At 38.2% G+C, this 18,637-nt stretch overlaps 1 protein-coding gene across 1 annotated transcript in view; it reads right to left on the bottom strand.

Moving 5' to 3' along the window:
- Positions 1 to 18,637, bottom strand: part of LOC126340649 (potassium channel subfamily T member 2) — a 1,715,804-nt gene that overhangs the window by 82,384 nt on the left and 1,614,783 nt on the right. The window contains exons 21-22 of the mRNA XM_050001706.1: positions 13,847 to 13,981; positions 5,822 to 5,996 (exon numbers count right to left, since the gene is read on the bottom strand). Coding sequence (XP_049857663.1) covers positions 5,822 to 5,996; positions 13,847 to 13,981 — 310 coding nt within the window. The remainder of the gene's footprint in view (positions 1 to 5,821; positions 5,997 to 13,846; positions 13,982 to 18,637) is intronic.

The raw sequence follows: 18,637 nt of genomic DNA, 5'->3' as shown, positions 1-18,637 counted from the left end.
GTAAGAACTGTGAACTGTTCGGTTAGGTATTTACTGCTTATAGATGTTCAATAGGAAACTATTGTAGCGATATGCTGATGTTTGCTTGCAAGTTGTTAACAGGGCTTATAATTTACCAACAGTGAACTGGTCATATAACTGTGTAATATTGGGGGGGGGGGGGGGGGGGGGAGAGGTTGTGAACAGCGAAAGTAAAGAACTGTGAAACACAACTGTGCAACTGTCAGCTACATCATTTACAACTGTCAGTGTTGAACTTCCACTGCCCATTTTTCAGCCAGTATAACAATGCAGTATGTCGGCATCAAGGACTACGAGCGAAGATATAAAGCAGGTGAACGTCACAAATGGAATTTATAATATAGGTTACCACAAGTATTTGTCTGTTTCTTCAAAATACGTTGCAGTTTACAAGGTTGTGGTTATAGTGAGATCTGAGAACATAGATGTTTTTCCCAAATTAATAGCAGATTTTATACTTATATTGATGTAAAAATATGACAGTATTCCTTCGTCTCTTGCTCTCAAACATGTTGTCTACCTACTGCTCTCTCACCGACCACATAGGGAATATAGAACAAGCAGTTGACACATTTCCTTTCGTTCCCAGCATAGCCCATGGTGAGCGTAAACAACATTGTGCATGAAACACACAAGTATGCTACTGACCCCTAACTAGACTTTGACCATTTCCTGTAGAAATGTATGCTATTGTTGAGAATCTGTCCTTTAAAGTCCATTGAGTTCTGACCAGCAGATTTTATACTTATATTGATGTAAAAATATGACAGTATTCCTTCGTCTCTTGCTCTCAAACATGTTGTCTACCTACTGCTCTCTCACCGACCACATAGGGAATATAGAACAAGCAGTTGACACATTTCCTTTCGTTCCCAGCATAGCCCATGGTGAGCGTAAACAACATTGTGCATGAAACACACAAGTATGCTACTGACCCCTAACTAGACTTTGACCATTTCCTGTAGAAATGTATGCTATTGTTGAGAATCTGTCCTTTAAAGTCCATTGAGTTCTGACCAGAAATGAATTCATGCAACTGCAGTTTAAATGTGGTAGATGTTGCTGAGAAGGTTAGCAGCATGGCCGTACAACACTCTCCTCCCCACATTTGTCCTAGTTCTCAGCCAAGCATGGATCACTGTCCCAACTACAACACTTCTGATTTCTTCAAAATAAATCCACATGTGACTCCACTGCCAAAGATTCATATGTAAATGTAAGATGAACCCTATATTAATCTGTTAAAAAATGTAAAAAATTGTTACTGTTTAATCTGCAAATGGGAGAGGACCCTGTATTTTTTGAATGATGAGTTTCATAAACACATTTTCTTGTAATCAGGTGAATATGGTAAATCCCCTGTGAGTTTAGATGGGGATCCTTGGAAGCAAGATGATCTTTTCATGAAAAAATGCTGTTGAGAAAGTTTAGTGTATCAGTGTTTGTGACAGACCGCAGAGTGATTTTATTACCTTCAATAGTCCTCTCCTGTGTGGATAAAATAAGAGAAATGAGGGCTCCTAGAGAGACACATAAGCCATCAGTTTCTTCCCTATATTTTTTGTGAGTAGAATGAGTGGAACAGATGGTACAAAGTGCCCTCTGCCATGCAGTGTCCAGTGGCTTGTGGAGTATGGATGTTGCTGTAGATATAGTTGGACAGGGAATAGATTACAACTATAAGAATGGCTAGCCATGATATGAGAATAATTCTTGGCTATGAAGCAGTATGTTTTACCCAATGAAAGTAATCATTCAAGTTATCCTGAATACATCATCTGCAATTTCATAAGAATTCTGTGACGCTGTGGCTAACTAATTCTGTTTCTGAAATTGGTTGCAAAAAACTCATCTTTAAATACAGAATGGCTTTTATTTGAAATATTTTCTTTTCAGTAGTGATTGTCAGTATTGTTGTTGTGTTAAATTTGGAGTCTTAGGCATTACCGTATTACCAGACATCTTGTTATCTTCTTTTTCATTTCTGAGTTAGAACTCTTACTCAAATTTTTCCTTGTCTGCAAATTCCTATTTATGCTTGTCCATAATGATTTTTTATGCTGCTTTTATTCTCTGGGAGATTTTTATACTTTTTAAATTAACAGTAATTATTTTATTTTTCTCTGTCCATCACTGAGCACTATATTCCATATTTTTAATTTTATGGAACTGACAAAAGAAATAGATTTAAATGTAAAAGAATTATTTTGCATTTTTAAATCTAAAGTTATGTCTACAGAAGAACATCTTGTTACCTGCCACCAAAATATGAACAAGCATTACAGCTCTGACATGCTAATTTATATTACTACGACTATTATTAGTGGATTATGTCACTAGGGGTAAGATAGATACTGCCTACAGGAAAATTAAAGAGACCTTTGGAGAAAAGAGAACCACCTGTATGAAAATCAAGAGCTCAGATGGAAACCCAGTTTTAAGCAAGGAGGGGAGGGCAGAAGGGTGGAATGAGTATATAGAGGGTCTATACAAGGGCGATGTACTTGAGGACAATATTATGGAAATTGAAGAGGATGTAGATGAAGACGAAATGGGAGATGTGATACTGCGTGAAGAGTTTGACAGAGCATTGAAAGACCTGAGTCGAAACAAGGCCCCGGGAGTAGACAACATTCCATTAGAACTACTGACAGCCTTGGGAGAGCCAGTCCTAACAAAACTCTACCATCTGATGTGCAAGATGTATGAGACAGGCGAAATACCCTCAGACTTCAAGAAGAATATAATAATTCCAATCCCAAAGAAAGCAGGTACTGACAGATGTGAAAATTACCAAACTATCAGTTTAATAAGTCACAGCAGCAAAATACTAACGCGAATTATTTACAGACGAATGGAAAAACTAGTAGAAGCTGACCTCGGCGAAGATCAGTTTGGATTCCGTAGAAATATTGAACACGTGAGGCAATACTGACCTTACGACTTATCTTAGAAGAAAGATTAAGGAAAGACAAACATACGTTTCTAGCATTTGTAGACTTAGAGAAAGCTTTTGATAATGTTGACTGGAATACTCTCTTTCAAATTCTAAACGTAGCAGGGGTAAAATACAAGGAGTGAAAGGCTATTTACAATTTGTACAAAAACCAGATGGCTGTTACAAGAATCAAGGGACATAAAAGGGAAGCAGTGGTTGGGAAGGGAGTGAGACAGGGTTGTAGCCTCTCCCCGATGTTATTCAATCTGTATACTGAGCAAGCAGTAAAGGAAACAAAAGATAAATTCGGAGTAGGTATTAAAATCCATGGAGAAGAAATAAAAACTTTGAGGTTCGCCAATGACATTGTAATTCTGTCAGAGACAGCAAAGGACTTGGAAGAGCAGTTGAACGGAATGGACAGTGTCTTGAAAGGAGGATATAAGATGAACATCAACAAAAGCAAAACAAGGATAATGGAATGTAGCCGAATTAAGTCGGGTGATGCTGAGGGAATTAGATTAGGAAATGAGACACTTAAAGTAGTAAAGGAGTTGTGCTATTTGGGGAGCAAAATAACTGATGATGGTCGAAGTAGAGAGGATATAAAATGTAGACTGGCAATGGCAAGGAAAGCGTTTCTGAAGAAGAGAAATTTGTTAACATCGAATATAGATTTAGGTGTCAGGAAGTCATTTCTGAAAGTATTTGTATGGAGCATAGCCATATATGGAAGTGAAACATGGACGATAACTAGTTTGGACAAGAAGAGAATAGAAGCTTTTGAAATGTGGTGCTACAGAAGAATGCTGAAGATTATGTGGGTAGATCACGTAACTAATGAGGAGGTATTGAATAGGATTGGGGAGAAGAGAAGTTTGTGGCACAACTTGACTAGAAGAAGGGATCGGTTGGTAGGACATGTTCTGAGGCATCAAGGGATCACAAATTTAGCATTGGAGGGCAGTGTGGAGGGTAAAAATCGTAGAGGGAGACCAAGAGATGAATACACTAAGCAGATTCAGAAGGGTGTGGGTTGCTGTAAGTCATGGGAGATGAAGAAGCTTGCACAAGATAGGGTAGCGTGGAGAGCTGCATCAAATCAGTCTCAGGACTGAAGACCACAACAACATCGACTACTATCAATATGTCGCTTAGGGCAAACACACACAGACAAACTGTCTAAAATGATAACAACAGAAATATTACACTGAGTCTTAACACACTATTCAGATTGTTTTGAACTCCCCGTCCTGCAACCATTGCTTCTGAAGCCTGGAGTTTGTCATTATTACTGTAACACATTGTTGGCTCTTGGTACCAGTACCTATTTATTCAATGCAAGAACCTCTCTCTTTGGTTTCTCCATTCTATTTTAAAGATTTATTTGCTACTCACATTCTGCATTCCCAATCTATGACCCCTTATACATCACAATTTCAACATTTTCTTCATTTTATTCCATTTAGTTTGTTAAATGTACCAGTATGTTATTGTCTTTTCATTTCTCCGATCATCACTCTCTTTTCCTACCTGTGCAGGATTTTCCCCATTGGAACTCTACTGTTTCAAGTTTTTCTGTCACCTACAATATATTTATTAACAACAGAAATCTGAATTCTATGTAGTGGAACATTATTATTTCTTCACGGTTTGGGAAAGATTGTGTGTCTCCTGATTCATGGTTTGGACAACGCACGATTTCAATCAATTACTTTATTTTCAGAATGAGATTTTCACTCTGCAGCGGAGTGTGCACTGATATGAAACTTCCTGGCAGATTAAAACTGTGTGCCCGACCGAGACTTGAACTCGGGACCTTTGCCTTTTGCGGGCAAGTACTCTACCATCTGAGCTACCAAAGCATGACTCACGCCTGGTACTCACAGGTTTACTTCTGCCAGTATCTCGTCTCCTACCTTCCAAACTTTACAGAAGCTCTCCTGCGAACCTTGCAGAACTAGCACTCCTGAAAGAAAGGATATAGTGGAGACATGGCTTAGCCACAGCCTGGGGGATGTTTCCAGAATGAGATTTTCACTCTGCAGCGGAGTGTGCGCCGATATGAAACTTCCTGGCAGATTAAAACTGTGTGCCCGACCGAGACTCTAACTCGGGACCTTTGCCTTTCGCGGGCAAGTGGTAGAGTGCTTTCAGGAGTGCTAGTTCTGCAAGGTTCGCAGGAGAGCTTCTGTAAAGTTTGGAAGGTAGGAGACGAGATACTGGCAGAAGTAAAGCTGTGAGTACCGGGCGTGAGTCGTGCTTTGGTAGCTCAGATGGTAGAGCACTTGCCCGCAAAAGGCAAAGGTCCCGAGTTCAAGTCTCGGTCGGGCACACAGTTTTAATCTGCCAGGAAGTTTCAATTACTTTATTTCTTATATTTTCTTTTCTTCTAAAGGTATTATTAAAAATTGCATCAACTGTGATGAACAATGTTCTCAAATTTGTGCATGCATCAATTCTGCTCCAGAGTTTCCTGTTTTGGTGACCTTGAGGAAGTCATTTCTCATTTCTGAACAATTGATAAAGATTCATTTCAGATGTTTAATTTGGAGGTATTCTGAAATTTATTTTATTACATTTTTGGGAGTGTTCTTAATATTCACACATACTTATGGTCACCACACATGTAAAATAAAGTGAAGTTTGCTTTTGGGAGCTATTCTCAAGGTAATGCTCGAGCAATGGCAGTGACTCATATCCCATGAAATGCAAAGTTTGTATGAGAACACTCTGAACTAAATCTCTAAAAATGTATGCAAATGTTTTTTCTTTTTTTTTCTCATGCATCATGTAGCTAATGAGCTACCTATATATGCAAGTCAGTTTGTGTTAAATGAAACATGTAAACAAGAGGGTTACCAGCACAAGCCCCCCTTCAGGACCATCATCTGGACTGTAGAGCTGGGAACCAAAGGCCAATACCTTTTCCATTTTGGAGAGATGAAGGGCATATTTATCATGGGCCCGAAACTGCATGAACCTCATGTTTGAAGATTGGGAAAGCTCGGTGATACTTTTGATGCTAGGAAAAAATCTGAAACAAAACAGAATGAAACAAAAATATTAGTCTAGATCAACTTTTACATAGGGTCCAATAACTTACAATACAAAAATTTACATGCTCATCACAGAGAAACTGAATGGCTCAATTTATTTATCTGTTTTTACCCTGAATTTTGAAAAAAAAAACATAGAAAATAGTAAATAAAATATGAAAAAATATGATATTCAGTTCACCTTACACTTTACAGCTTTAAGTGTTGTAAACAACAAAGAATAATTTTCGTGAAAGACTGACACAACTGTCACTTCAGTCAAAAGTAATTTAGGTGTCTGGTAGATAAATATTAATTCAGTCTTCTGACTCCAACCATAACTAACTTTCACGCCGTCATGAGATTCTGTTTAACATGGCAGGGAAGTTTCAGAAAGCCAAAGTTATTATAATTGGAATGAATCACTGCTTTTGTTAACTTAATTAAAAGGACATCAACAACTGACATTTAGTATAATAAATGAAGCAGCAACTTTTAAAAAAGGAGCAGCTTTCACGTTAATTTTATTGAGTTAAGCTTAGCACAAGAACATGCAAATAGTTTGCAGCAGTTTAATGATAGTTATTTACCAATAACAATATTATGAAAAAGAAATTTGCTACTCACCATATAGTGGAGATGCTGAGTCGCAGATAGGCACAACAAAAAGACTCTCAAAATTAAAGCTTTTGTCCATTAAGGCCTTTGTCAACAATACACACACACACACACACACACACACACACACACACACACACACACAACTGCAGTCTCAGGCAACTGAAACCACTCTAAAACCACATCTGCAACTCAGCATCTCCACTATATGCTAGGTAGCAACTTTCCTTTTCATAATATTGTTACATTCCATCCTGGATTTTCCATTGCTTAATTATCAATAAAGTTTTTAACAATTTCTTCCTCATTATTAATGTATACCTTCACTTATTCCACATCCTTGGTAGTTCTTCTTCATAATGCTATCTAAAAAGCATGACAGATGAATGAATGTATGAATGAGTAAACAAAAGATAGAAATTTGGTTTAAGGTAATGGGTCTGAGTATGTCAATGCATTTTATCATCACATTCATGTTTAGCATTACCAGCCAGGTGGTCTACCTTATGAAGAGGAATTTTATCCTTGAAAAGATTGCATGACATTTCTTAACCCAATTTTTAAGAAATGCATTGCGTTTTTCATTCATATGAAATAAAAACCTTTAGAAAGCAGAAGGAGCATCTACTTTCCATGGTGGTACATCTTTCCTTACATTCCTTCTCAGACAATAGGATGTCCTTCTTCATCTATTGAGTGATCTTCCACCATCATCTGAGATCCCCAATTTCTTTCTTTGTAATGTGACAGTGGATCTGGGTGTTCTGAAAGCTATGAGCACTGTCTATTTATTTTGAAACATGTCTATCAGCTGTATTAGAAATTCCACATCCTGAAGTGGAATTTTACTTTTTACACATTGTAATGTTAGTAATACATACCGTCCATATTTTCAATTGCTTCTGTCCATTTTGTAATAAAATAAACAGTGCTATACTGGAGAATATTCCAATTGATCAAGCAGGCTTCAGACCAGAGCACAGCTGCTGTGATGAAGTCTCTTACATTCTTCACAGAGCCAGGGATCCAAATGAAGCTAAAAATATCCACAATGTTTGTTGATTTCACTACTGCCTTCAACAATGTGTAGTGCAGGGCCCATTCTATAAACTTCTTCAAGTTATGCACTGTAGAATATTGGCACTACCGGTTAACAACACGTTAGATCAGAAGTCCCATGTCATCACTGGAAGCAAGATAAACAGGGAGAGGAATCTGAGCAACAGATTACCTGGGGGTAATTCTCTCGCCATTACTGTTGCTTCTATCAGAATAATCATATGGTGAACATGAAACTGAACATAAGTTACAGAGGCAGAGTTCTTTGTCATAACTGAAACCTAAAATATCTAGGCATCTTCTTGGAGTAAATACTAAACTTTCAAGCAAAACCTTCTGAACCCAGCACAGAAATATAAAACTCTTAACAGTATCTTGTATAAGTTATGTTGAACTACCTATGGATTCTCAGCAATAGCCCTGTGCTTTTTGACCTTGGGTCTGGTGTAGTCTGTGTTGAATACTGAACACTTGTCTGGATGAACAGTCAACATACAAAGCTTATTGATATCCAGATGAATACTACCATGTGCATAACATATGGCACTATCAGATCTAGCCCAATTCATTGGCTTCTGCTGTTGACAGGTGTTATGCCACTTCATTTGTGCTGATCTACTGCTATGATGAGGGAACCAAATAAATCCTCCAGGAATCCTAAGCTACCCAAGCTGCCAATTTCAAATCTTAAAAGGCTACAATCACAACATCTGCTCTGCATGATGCTTCTGACATGCCAGAGGTTGTAAACCTCTTGAAGAATGGGTAGGTCAGTGGCAAGCATAACAGATGTGTGCTCGCTTATCTATTCACACGCTAAGTGGATCTTGCATACCATGCAAGACCTGAATCAAATCCAAACACGCTACAGCAGGTGCAAAGATGCATTCTGCAAGTGGAACAAGCTGACATTTTGGGACTGTCATTGAAGAACTACACACCCGTATATATGCCCAATTGTCAGCAACTGTCAGATTTGAACATATTATGGTAGTGAAGAAGATTTCTTGCTAACAACACCAGAGGCTGTGCATTAGATTGAAGAACTGGGCATTCTGTAATGAAATATTGTCAAGTTAATTTTTTCTCATTTGTACTATAAATAAGTACATATAAGTAGGAAAGTTGCTACTCACCATATAGCCAAGACGCTGATTCGCAGATAGGCACAACAAAAGGACTCTCACAATTAAAGTTTTCGCCCATTAAGGCCTTTGTCAACAACACACACACACACACACACACACACACACACACACACACACACACACACACACAATCATACACAATTCACACACACGACTGCAGTCTCAGTCTCAGTCAACTGAAACCACACTGTGAGCAGCAGCACCAGTGCATGATGCGAGTGGCGAATGGGTGGGGCTATGGAGGGTGCTGGGGCATGGACGGTGAGGGATAGTATGGTAGTGGTGGTGGACAGTGAAGTGCTGCAGGTTAGATGGAAGGCAGGTGAGAGGGGGTGGGGGTGGGGGAATCAAGAAAGGAGAGAAGTAAAAAGACTGGGTGTGGTGGTGGAATGACTGCTGAGTAGTGCTTGAATGGGGACAAGGAAGGGGCTGGAAGAGTGTGGACAATGACTAACAAAGTTTGAGGGCAGGAGTGTTATGGAAATGAAGGATGTATTGCAGGGAACATTACCACCTGTGCAGTTCAGAAAAGCTGGTGTTGGTGGGAAAGATTCATATGGCACAGGCTCTGAAGCAGTAATGGAAATGAAGAATATACCTGCACAATATACTTGTCCACCCTTACACAACCTCAGCCCCCAATCCCTTGCCTCATGGCTGATACCTCTGTAATAGAGTTAGATGCAAGACCTGTCCCATACATCATCCCACCACCTACTCCAGTCCAGTCACTAACATCACCTATCTGATAAAAGGCAGGGCTACCTGTGAAACCAGTCATGTGGTCTACAAGCTAAGCTGCAATCACTGTGCTGCATTCTATGTAGGCATGACGACTAACATGCTGTCTGTCCGCAATAACGGCCACTGACAAATTGTGGCCAAGAAACAAGTGGACCACCCTGTTGCTGAAAACACTGCCATACGTGATATCCTTCATTTCAATGACTGCTTCAAGGCCTGTGCCATAAAGATCCTTCCCACCAACCACCAGCTTTTCTCAATTTCGCAGGTGTTAACTTTCCCTGCAATACAGCCCCCATTCTTGTAACCCTCCCTCCTGGCCTCAATCTTCGTTAGTCACTGTCCTCACCCATCCAGCACCTTCCCTGTTCCCATTCCATCACTACACAGTCATCATTACACCACCACATCCAGACCTTTTATTTTTCTCCTTTTCCCCTACTCCCTGCCCCCTACCCCATTTCTTCCCTGCCCTCCGCCTAACCTGCAGCACTTCACTGTCTACCAACCACACCATACTATCCCTCCCCCAACGAACCCCAACCTCCTCATTACCCCTACCCAGTCACCACTCCCATCATGCACTGGTGCTATTGCTCACAGCTTGGTTTCAGTTGCCTCATAATGCAGTTGTGTGTGTGAGAGTTGTGTTTACGTGTGTGTGTGTGTGTGTGTATTGTTGACAAAGGCCTCAATGACTGAAAGCTTTAATTATGAGAGTCCCTATGTTGTGCGTAACTGCAATTCAGCTTCTCCGCTATATGGTGAGGAGCAACTTTCCTTCTCATAATATTGTTACATTCCATCCTGGATAGCTACTGTTTAAGTATGTTGTGTGTTTTAGTCACGTGCTAAATAAGATAATACTCATGCATATGCGCGGTAATGATCAGACTTAGGACCTTCTCGTTTGGTATGTTGATAGAGGCAATAAAAAACACACAAAAACACACACAAATTTCAAGCTCTCGCTACCCAAGGTTGCTTCATCAGGAAAGAGGGAAGGAGAGGGAAAGACGAAAGGATGTGGGTTTTAAGGGAGAGGGTAAGGTGTCATTCCAATCCTGGGAGCGGAAAGACTTACCTTAGGGGGGGAAAAAGGACAGGTATACACTAACGCACACACACAAACACACACACACACACACACACACACACACACACACACACACACACACATACAGACACAGGCAGACATATGTAAATGCAAAGAGGTTGGGCAGAGATGTCAGTCGAGGTGGAAGTACAGAGGCAAAGATGTTGTTGAATGACAGGTGAGATACAAGTGGCGGCAACTTGAAATTAGTGGAGGTTGAGGCCTGGTGGGTAACGGGAAGAGAGAATATATTGAAGGGCAAGTTCCGATCTCCAGAGTTCTGATAGGTTGGTGTCAGTGGGAAGTATCCAGATAAACCGGACGGTGTAACACTGTGCCAAGATGTGATGGCCGTGCACCAAGACATGTTTAGCCACAGGGTGATCCTCATTACCAACAAACACTGTCTGCCTGTGTCCATTCATGTGAATGGACAGTTTTTTGCTGGTCATTCCCACATAGAAAACTTCACAGTGTAGGCAGGTCAGTTGGTAAATCACGTGGGTGCTTTCACACATGGCTCTGCCTTTGATCGTGTACACCTTCCGGGTTACAGAACTAGAGTAGGTGGCGCTGGGAGGGTGCGTGGGACAGGTTTTACACCCGGGGCAGTTACAAGGGTAGGAGCCAGAGGGTAAGGAAGCTGGTTTGGGGATTTCATAGGGATGAACCAAGAGGTTACGAAGGTTAGGTGGACGGCAGAAAGACACTCTTGGTGGAGTGGGGAGGATTTAATGAATGATGGATCTCATTTCAGGGCAGGATTTGAGGAAGTCGTATCCCTGTTGGAGAGCCACATTCAGAGTCTGATCCAGTCCCGGAAAGTATCCTGTCACAAGTGGAGCACTTTTGGGGTTCTTCTGTGGGAGGCTCTGGATTTCAGGGAATGAGGAAGTGGCTCTAGCTATTTCCTAATAGCTATTAGGAAATAGCTAGAGCCACTTCCTCATCCCCTCAAATCCAGAACCTCCCACAGAAGAACCTAATAGCTATTAGGAAATAGCTAGAGCCAATTCCTCATCCCCTCAAATCCAGAACCTCCCACAGAAGAACTCATTAGGAAATAGAAAGAACCCATTAGGAAATTAATAAAATAAATTAATGATAATAAGTAGCTGAAACAGGTGCAGAGGACTGAGCTACACCTATGCAGCTGGTTCATGGGACTGGTTGGAGGAGTTGGGGCACATGCAGATACGGAAAAGATCTATTGGTGGACCAGCTTTGGATGGTAAGGACTGTCTATGAAGGCCATAGTAAAATCTTTAGCACACATGGCAAGGAACTGTTTTTCACTACAGATGTGCTGCCCACAGGTCACCCAACTGTGAGAAAATTACTTTTTATGTGGGTATGAATGTGAGTGTATATTTATTCTGAACTAATTAGCTCTGGAGGAGGACATCACATGAAAGCTTGGTAATTTTTCCAGACTTGTTAAGTGTATATCAACAATTCAATGCCTCAGCTATGTGACGACTTATCCTTATAAGGTAAAGTTAGATTCATTAGACGATAGTGAACTACATATTTCTTCTGTATATTTTTTGTAAATATTACTGTTCTCTCAAACTAGAATAGACTGTTGACAATTAATTTTGTCATATGAGGGAAAGATGCAAGGGTGCAGACCTCACAGATATTTCCATTAGTTTCTTGTGTCCTATAAATACTTTTTAACAGTAGCCCCCAATTATTATTCTGTAAGACATAAATGAGCGAAAATATGTAACAAACATTAGCTCACTGAGTTCTGTGACTACAAAACTGCTAATTATTCCTGCAACTGAACTATAATTGATTTCTTCAATTCAAGTTCTTGTTAAAACAGTCTCCAAAAACTTACAATTTGATGGAATTTATCACTTCCTGTTAGTATATTACACTTATTGAAGATCTTATAGCAACAAAGTGTATTGATTGTATAAATGAGCAGACATCCTTGGCCAGAGTAAGTTGAAAAAAAGTTATTTTTGGATATTCCTGTGCTGTTTGATAAGAAACCACTTTCATTTCATCATGATGCCTCTAATGGGAAAAAACCACCAACACTTTTGATCTGATTGATTTCCTGTGGTAGAAGGAATGGTTCCATCTTGTGGACAGAGTGTAGTCTGTTGTTGCCTATTGCCTCACTTGACAACTGGTAGACATTTGAGAATAGTATACAAATTCTTCCGAGTGATATTTTACTCATGCAAGACATCAGGTGTGTAACAGCAATTTTTTGCCATTAATACTTGCATCTCTTATTGTCAGTGTGACCTGCTGGGCTTTAATAACTGGCAGCATGGATGGTGAAAGCCTATAGCCAACTTCTCTATTTATACCCTTTGTGAATGACTGCCAATCATCACTCATATTTAAAGAGTAAAGAGGAAATATGCAACAACAGGTCCCCACTTCTCCCATCACAGGAAATCAATCTAATAACACTTCGATCTCTTTCCAAAATAAAAAAAAGGGTCACACACACACACACACACACACACACACACACACACACACACACACACACACACACACACACGCACGCGCGCGCACGCACACGCACACTTGTTTTCAAACTGAAGTGATGCCAAGGATGAACAGTGTGTTTCCAAAGTCTACAGTGTCATGTTGCTGAATTCATTCAACAGTAAATCATGTCACTGAAAAATTTTCTGAAATTTTTGCTAGTAATGTTTCTAAACTTGGCTTTTATAACAATATACAAATAATTGAGAACATGTATTATTCTTATGACGGGCTACATTCTGAGTGTCTTCTCCAAAAAAGCAAGCCTAATTGCTAAAGCAACTTAAAGCGTCTCTATCAAGATATCTCCAATATACAGTCAATGCAAGGAAGTTCATGTGCAGAACAGATAACTTAGAATGACAGTTGTACAAACAGTTATCACCAAATACAAAGTAAAATGATGACAACAAGCTCTATGTTTGGAGATGTTAATATGAGCATACAAGTGATACATAAGCTATGTAAAAGTAGTAATATTTCATACAAAGAAATGAACTGATATTCATTTCTATAAAAAAAAAAAAGCTGGCACTATGCAGTGTCTATTAAATATACATTAAGAATAGGTATACATTATGAATGAAAAGCGATTGCAATTGGAGCATATAATACAAATGAGCAGCACTTTTACTTTAAATATATTAATCTTAACATTAATACTAACTTGAACATTGTTTGGACTGCTACAATGGTATTGCAGTCCGCAAGAGTGTCTTCTTCTGCTGAATTTGACATCTCTTTATTTACAACAACAACATTCTCTGCTAATGTAATTCCAGCACGCAGAAGATCATCAAGGCTGAAAGAAAAGTTTTAACTAAGAAAAATGCATTAATTTTGTTATATATAGGGTGGTTGTAGTTAAGCTTTTGCTACTTCAGAGGGCCACCATGAAGAATGAGTGATTATAGGACAATGAAACTTTGTAAGGACATGCGAACGAAAAATATTGAATAAACCAATTAAAGAATCAAATTTTAACTGCACAAAATGTTTATGTAGCAGGGTGCAAAAGTTGCTCAGTGTGATGACCATTTGCATCCATGACTGCCTGGAAGTTTGTACAGACAACATTTCACAAATGTTCACAAAACTTCTTGGATGACAGAGCTTGTGTGCTGCTTGAAGATCACACACTGAGTTTCCACAATGGCAACAGTAACTTCTTCAACAATTTGTGACATGATTGCCCATCAGCCTCTCCCAGAAGCAATTCCCAAATTTCCAGTTCATTTGAACACTGGTACAGAAAACTGTATTCCTGAAATGTGTCAATGCTTGGAAAGAGCACGAGCACTATCGCTGTTGTTTTCATAAAACAGCCTTACAATTAAAGCTCTGCTCATCTTGTCACCCTTGTTGACTGTCTGCAACTGTAATGCTCAAGATGCTTGTGTTTCAACTCTATATTGTTGTACCTGTAGCAGTACCGGTGCCTAACAGCAAGTCATGACACTAACACTACTAATGATGCAAATCTTGCAGTGCATTCCTATAAAATTGGGTACCAATATGGTAAATATTTTTCCATCTACACTGGTTCAAGTAGCAAAAGTTTAATTATAACCACCTTGTGTATAGAAAACACTTGGTTTCTCTTGTACAGAATTGGGAGTTGGTCCTAGATTTCAAATAGTAGATTCAGTAACAACCTGCTGTAGCTGTAGCAGAATAACAAACATGGCAAAAAATGAAACTTGCCAGTGGCTGAGTCTATAAATGGTGTAGATTTTAAAACACATACACAGTAGAAACCCTATATAAAGCACTTGTCAGGGGATGTGCCTTCTTCTGCTTTATAGCATACCCACAGTAAATTGAGAGAGAGCTGTGTAATGACATATTATGCATGGAAAGTTAGGATGAATACATAATGCTATATAACAAATACTGTATGAAACTGTACTTAAATTTAGAGAACATCAGAAGTACAACATATCAGAAACTTACCAGAGTACAGCAATTACACAAACTTGACTTGAAAGTCAACCAAACAATTACAAGAGTTTCAAAACAGCATGTAAAGTAAACTATCGAATACAGTATGATAATTTACAATACTTCCTGCAAGCTACATTACACATTACTCCACTGCTTCAGGGAAATCAGTTAGCTTTCTATGATGGAACATTTCACACAGTTTCCTTAATGTGTGTTTTTTAGGCTCGTCAGGTGCAATATTTCAGTTTGGATTGGTTCACTTTGTCGCTACATACACATAATCACTTTATTTATGTTGTCCACTATTTGACATGTACTGGGAACATCATCTATACTTTCTTCTTCAGTTTTATCATACTTATCCTCAACTGCTTCACTAATCTCATTTCAAACAGCATCAATAACGTCCTTGTCATCTATTATTTCCGAAATTGGCTCTTCATTGTCAATGACTACAGAACAGTTCAAATATAGAACATCACATGGAGACTGGATGTCACTGCTGTAGAAATTTATGTCATTATAGCCTTCATCTCTTGTTTTTTCTTCTATAGAACACCTGTTCCAGCAGTTCCTAATAGTGGTCGGACTGATGCTTTGCCACCAGGCCTCCTGAATATGCAACATTCTTAAAGATTACAGATTTTAAGAACATTTACATTTCCCCAACTGCATTTACTATTGAAGTAACTCTTCTTGAAACAAGTTGGTAAAAATGTCACGTCATCCAAGCATTCTTTGAATGCCTGTAAGTGAACTGAAATGATGACATGTTTACATGCTTGAAACATCTCAGACTTATACTTTTACCTGTACAAAAAGGTTTCAGTTTAGGACTGTGTGATTTATCTGTGGCAAAGAGGATTGTTATTCTATCTTGATTCATTTTAAAACCCATCTTATTTCCTGATTTTATCTTTGCATCCAAATTTCTGGTTGGAAGCAATAGATAATAAAGCACAATTTCATCACAATTATGCTCTTGATGATCATTTGAATTTTTATCTACCATTACTTTGGGTAGACTTTCAGGAAACTGTGAAGAAGATTCACTGTTGCAAGACCCTGCTTTCCTTCAATGGTCGTTTGGTGAATTCCATGGTGATATTTCCATCTTGAAAATCATCCATTTGAAACTATGAAATATACTGAGAGTGCAAAAATCATTTATATGTGATATTTTGTTTTGGGAGACATACTTTGCACTGCATTATATCTGAATCCATGGTATGTTCCACTTCTACTGTATTTTATTGTATAAAATACAGAATTCAATTGAGATCATGATTATAATCACAGAGAGACAGAACAGACAGTATGTGCTGCCTTACTTTCAGTCTCTCTGCAATTTTTCCACACATTTAGCCCTAATTTTCAGTTAAATTTTAGTGCTCAGGAGATGGAAAGCCATCTTTTCCCCTACATGTATCTGAAAAACGATAGGCAAAAAAGAGATAATATTGCGTGATAGTGAGGTTCCCATTTCGAGTGGGCTGAAGATTCCTATTAGTGTAGTGACAATAAAATATATGCAGAAAAATATTAAGAGTAAAAGTTTAGAGACACAAAAATCTAAAAACACATAGAAAAATACTGTCAATAAATATTAACAATAATTTCCAAATAACTAATAGTGTGATACTGCAATGAGTAGTCATGAGATTTCAATTATCACCTCAAAAAATAAATTTATGTAATTAATTTATTGTTTATTTGCAGATATATGTCTCCAAGACTTGGATGACATTGAAATGCAGTATACCAGTACAGCAACATCCAAAACAAAATTGCACACCCATCTCCACTTTCTCAATGGGCTGCATCATTTTGTTCTGGCTTATCTAGTGGCGAGTATGGTGCTGTGGTGTGAGGATTTCAATGTTTGTCAGAATTGCAGACATATACCTCCAAATGACAAAAAAATAATTATACATCTTTATTCTTTTGAGGTAATAATTGGAACTTTACGACTATCTTCAAACAACAGCTGGGATACTAAAACACTGAAAAAACACAATGAACCTAAAACAAACTATATTTTGAACAAAGAGAACTTGACTCTTATAACTTAATTGAAAGTAACAACAACAATCATAATAATAGTAACAATAATAATAATAATAATAATAATAATAATAATAATAATAATAAGAAGAAGAAGAAGAAGAAGAAGAACACAAAGGCTGTTGCAAAGGAGCACGAGGATGTAAAGAGCAACTGATAATAGATGCAGAGGTAACATATCAAGCTAAAACTAAACAAAGGTCGCTACACTATGCATACATTGATTACTGAAAAGCTTTTGATAGTGTACCCCACTCATGGTTACTACAAATATTGGAAATATACAAAGTAGATCCTAAATTGATACAGTTCCTAAACATAGTAATGAAAAATTTGAAAACCACACTTAATATCAAAACAAATTCAAATAATATCACATCACAGCCAATACAGATTAAGTGTGGAATATACCAAGGAGACTCATCAAGTCCTTTCTGGTTCTGCCTTGCTCTGAACCCACTATCCAACATGCTAAATAATACAAATTATGGATACAATATTACTGGAACATACCCACACAAAATCACACATTTGCTATACATGGATGATCTAAAACTACTGGCAGCAACAAATAAACAACTCAACCAATTACTAAAGATAACAGAAGTATTCAGCAATGATAAAAATATAGCTTTTGGAACAGACAAATATAAGAAAAATAGCATAGTCAAGGGAAAACACACTTAACAAGATTACATATTGGATAACCACAGCGACTGCATAAAAGTGATGGAAAAAACAGATGCCTATAAATATCTAGGATACAGACAAAAAATAGGAATAGATAATACAAATATTAAAGAAGAACTAAAAGAAAAATATAGACAAAGACTAACAAAAATACTGAAAAGAGAATTGACAGCAAGAAACAAAACAAAAGCTATAAATACTTATGCTATACCAATATTGACCTACTCATTTGGAGTAGTGAAATGGAGTAACACAGACTTAAAAGCACTCAATACACTTACACGATCACAATGCCACAAATATAGAATACATCACATACATTCAGCAACAGAAAGATTCACATTAAGCAGAAAGGAAGGAGGAAGGGGATTTATCGACATAAAAAACCTACATTATGGACAGTTAGACAATTTAAGAAAATTCTTTCTAGAACGAGCAGAAACTAGCAAAATACACAAAGCAATCACTCATATAAATACATCGGCTACACCACTGCAATTTCATAACCACTTCTACAGCCCTTTAGATCACATAACATCAACAGATACGAAGAAAGTAAATTGGAAAAAGAAAACACTACATGGCAAGCACCCGTATCATCTAACACAGCCACACGTCGATCAAGACACATCCAACACATGGCTAAGAAAAGGCAATATATACAGTGAGATGGAAGGATTCATGATTGCAATACAGGATCAAACAATAAAAACCAGATATTACAGCAAGCATATTCAAATTATCGTGTCGAAACCACAAT

This window comes from Schistocerca gregaria, chromosome 1 (genome assembly GCF_023897955.1).
Source record: "Schistocerca gregaria isolate iqSchGreg1 chromosome 1, iqSchGreg1.2, whole genome shotgun sequence".
Taxonomy (NCBI): Eukaryota; Metazoa; Arthropoda; class Insecta; order Orthoptera; family Acrididae; genus Schistocerca; species Schistocerca gregaria.
This window is presented reverse-complemented; position numbering and strand designations above follow the sequence as displayed.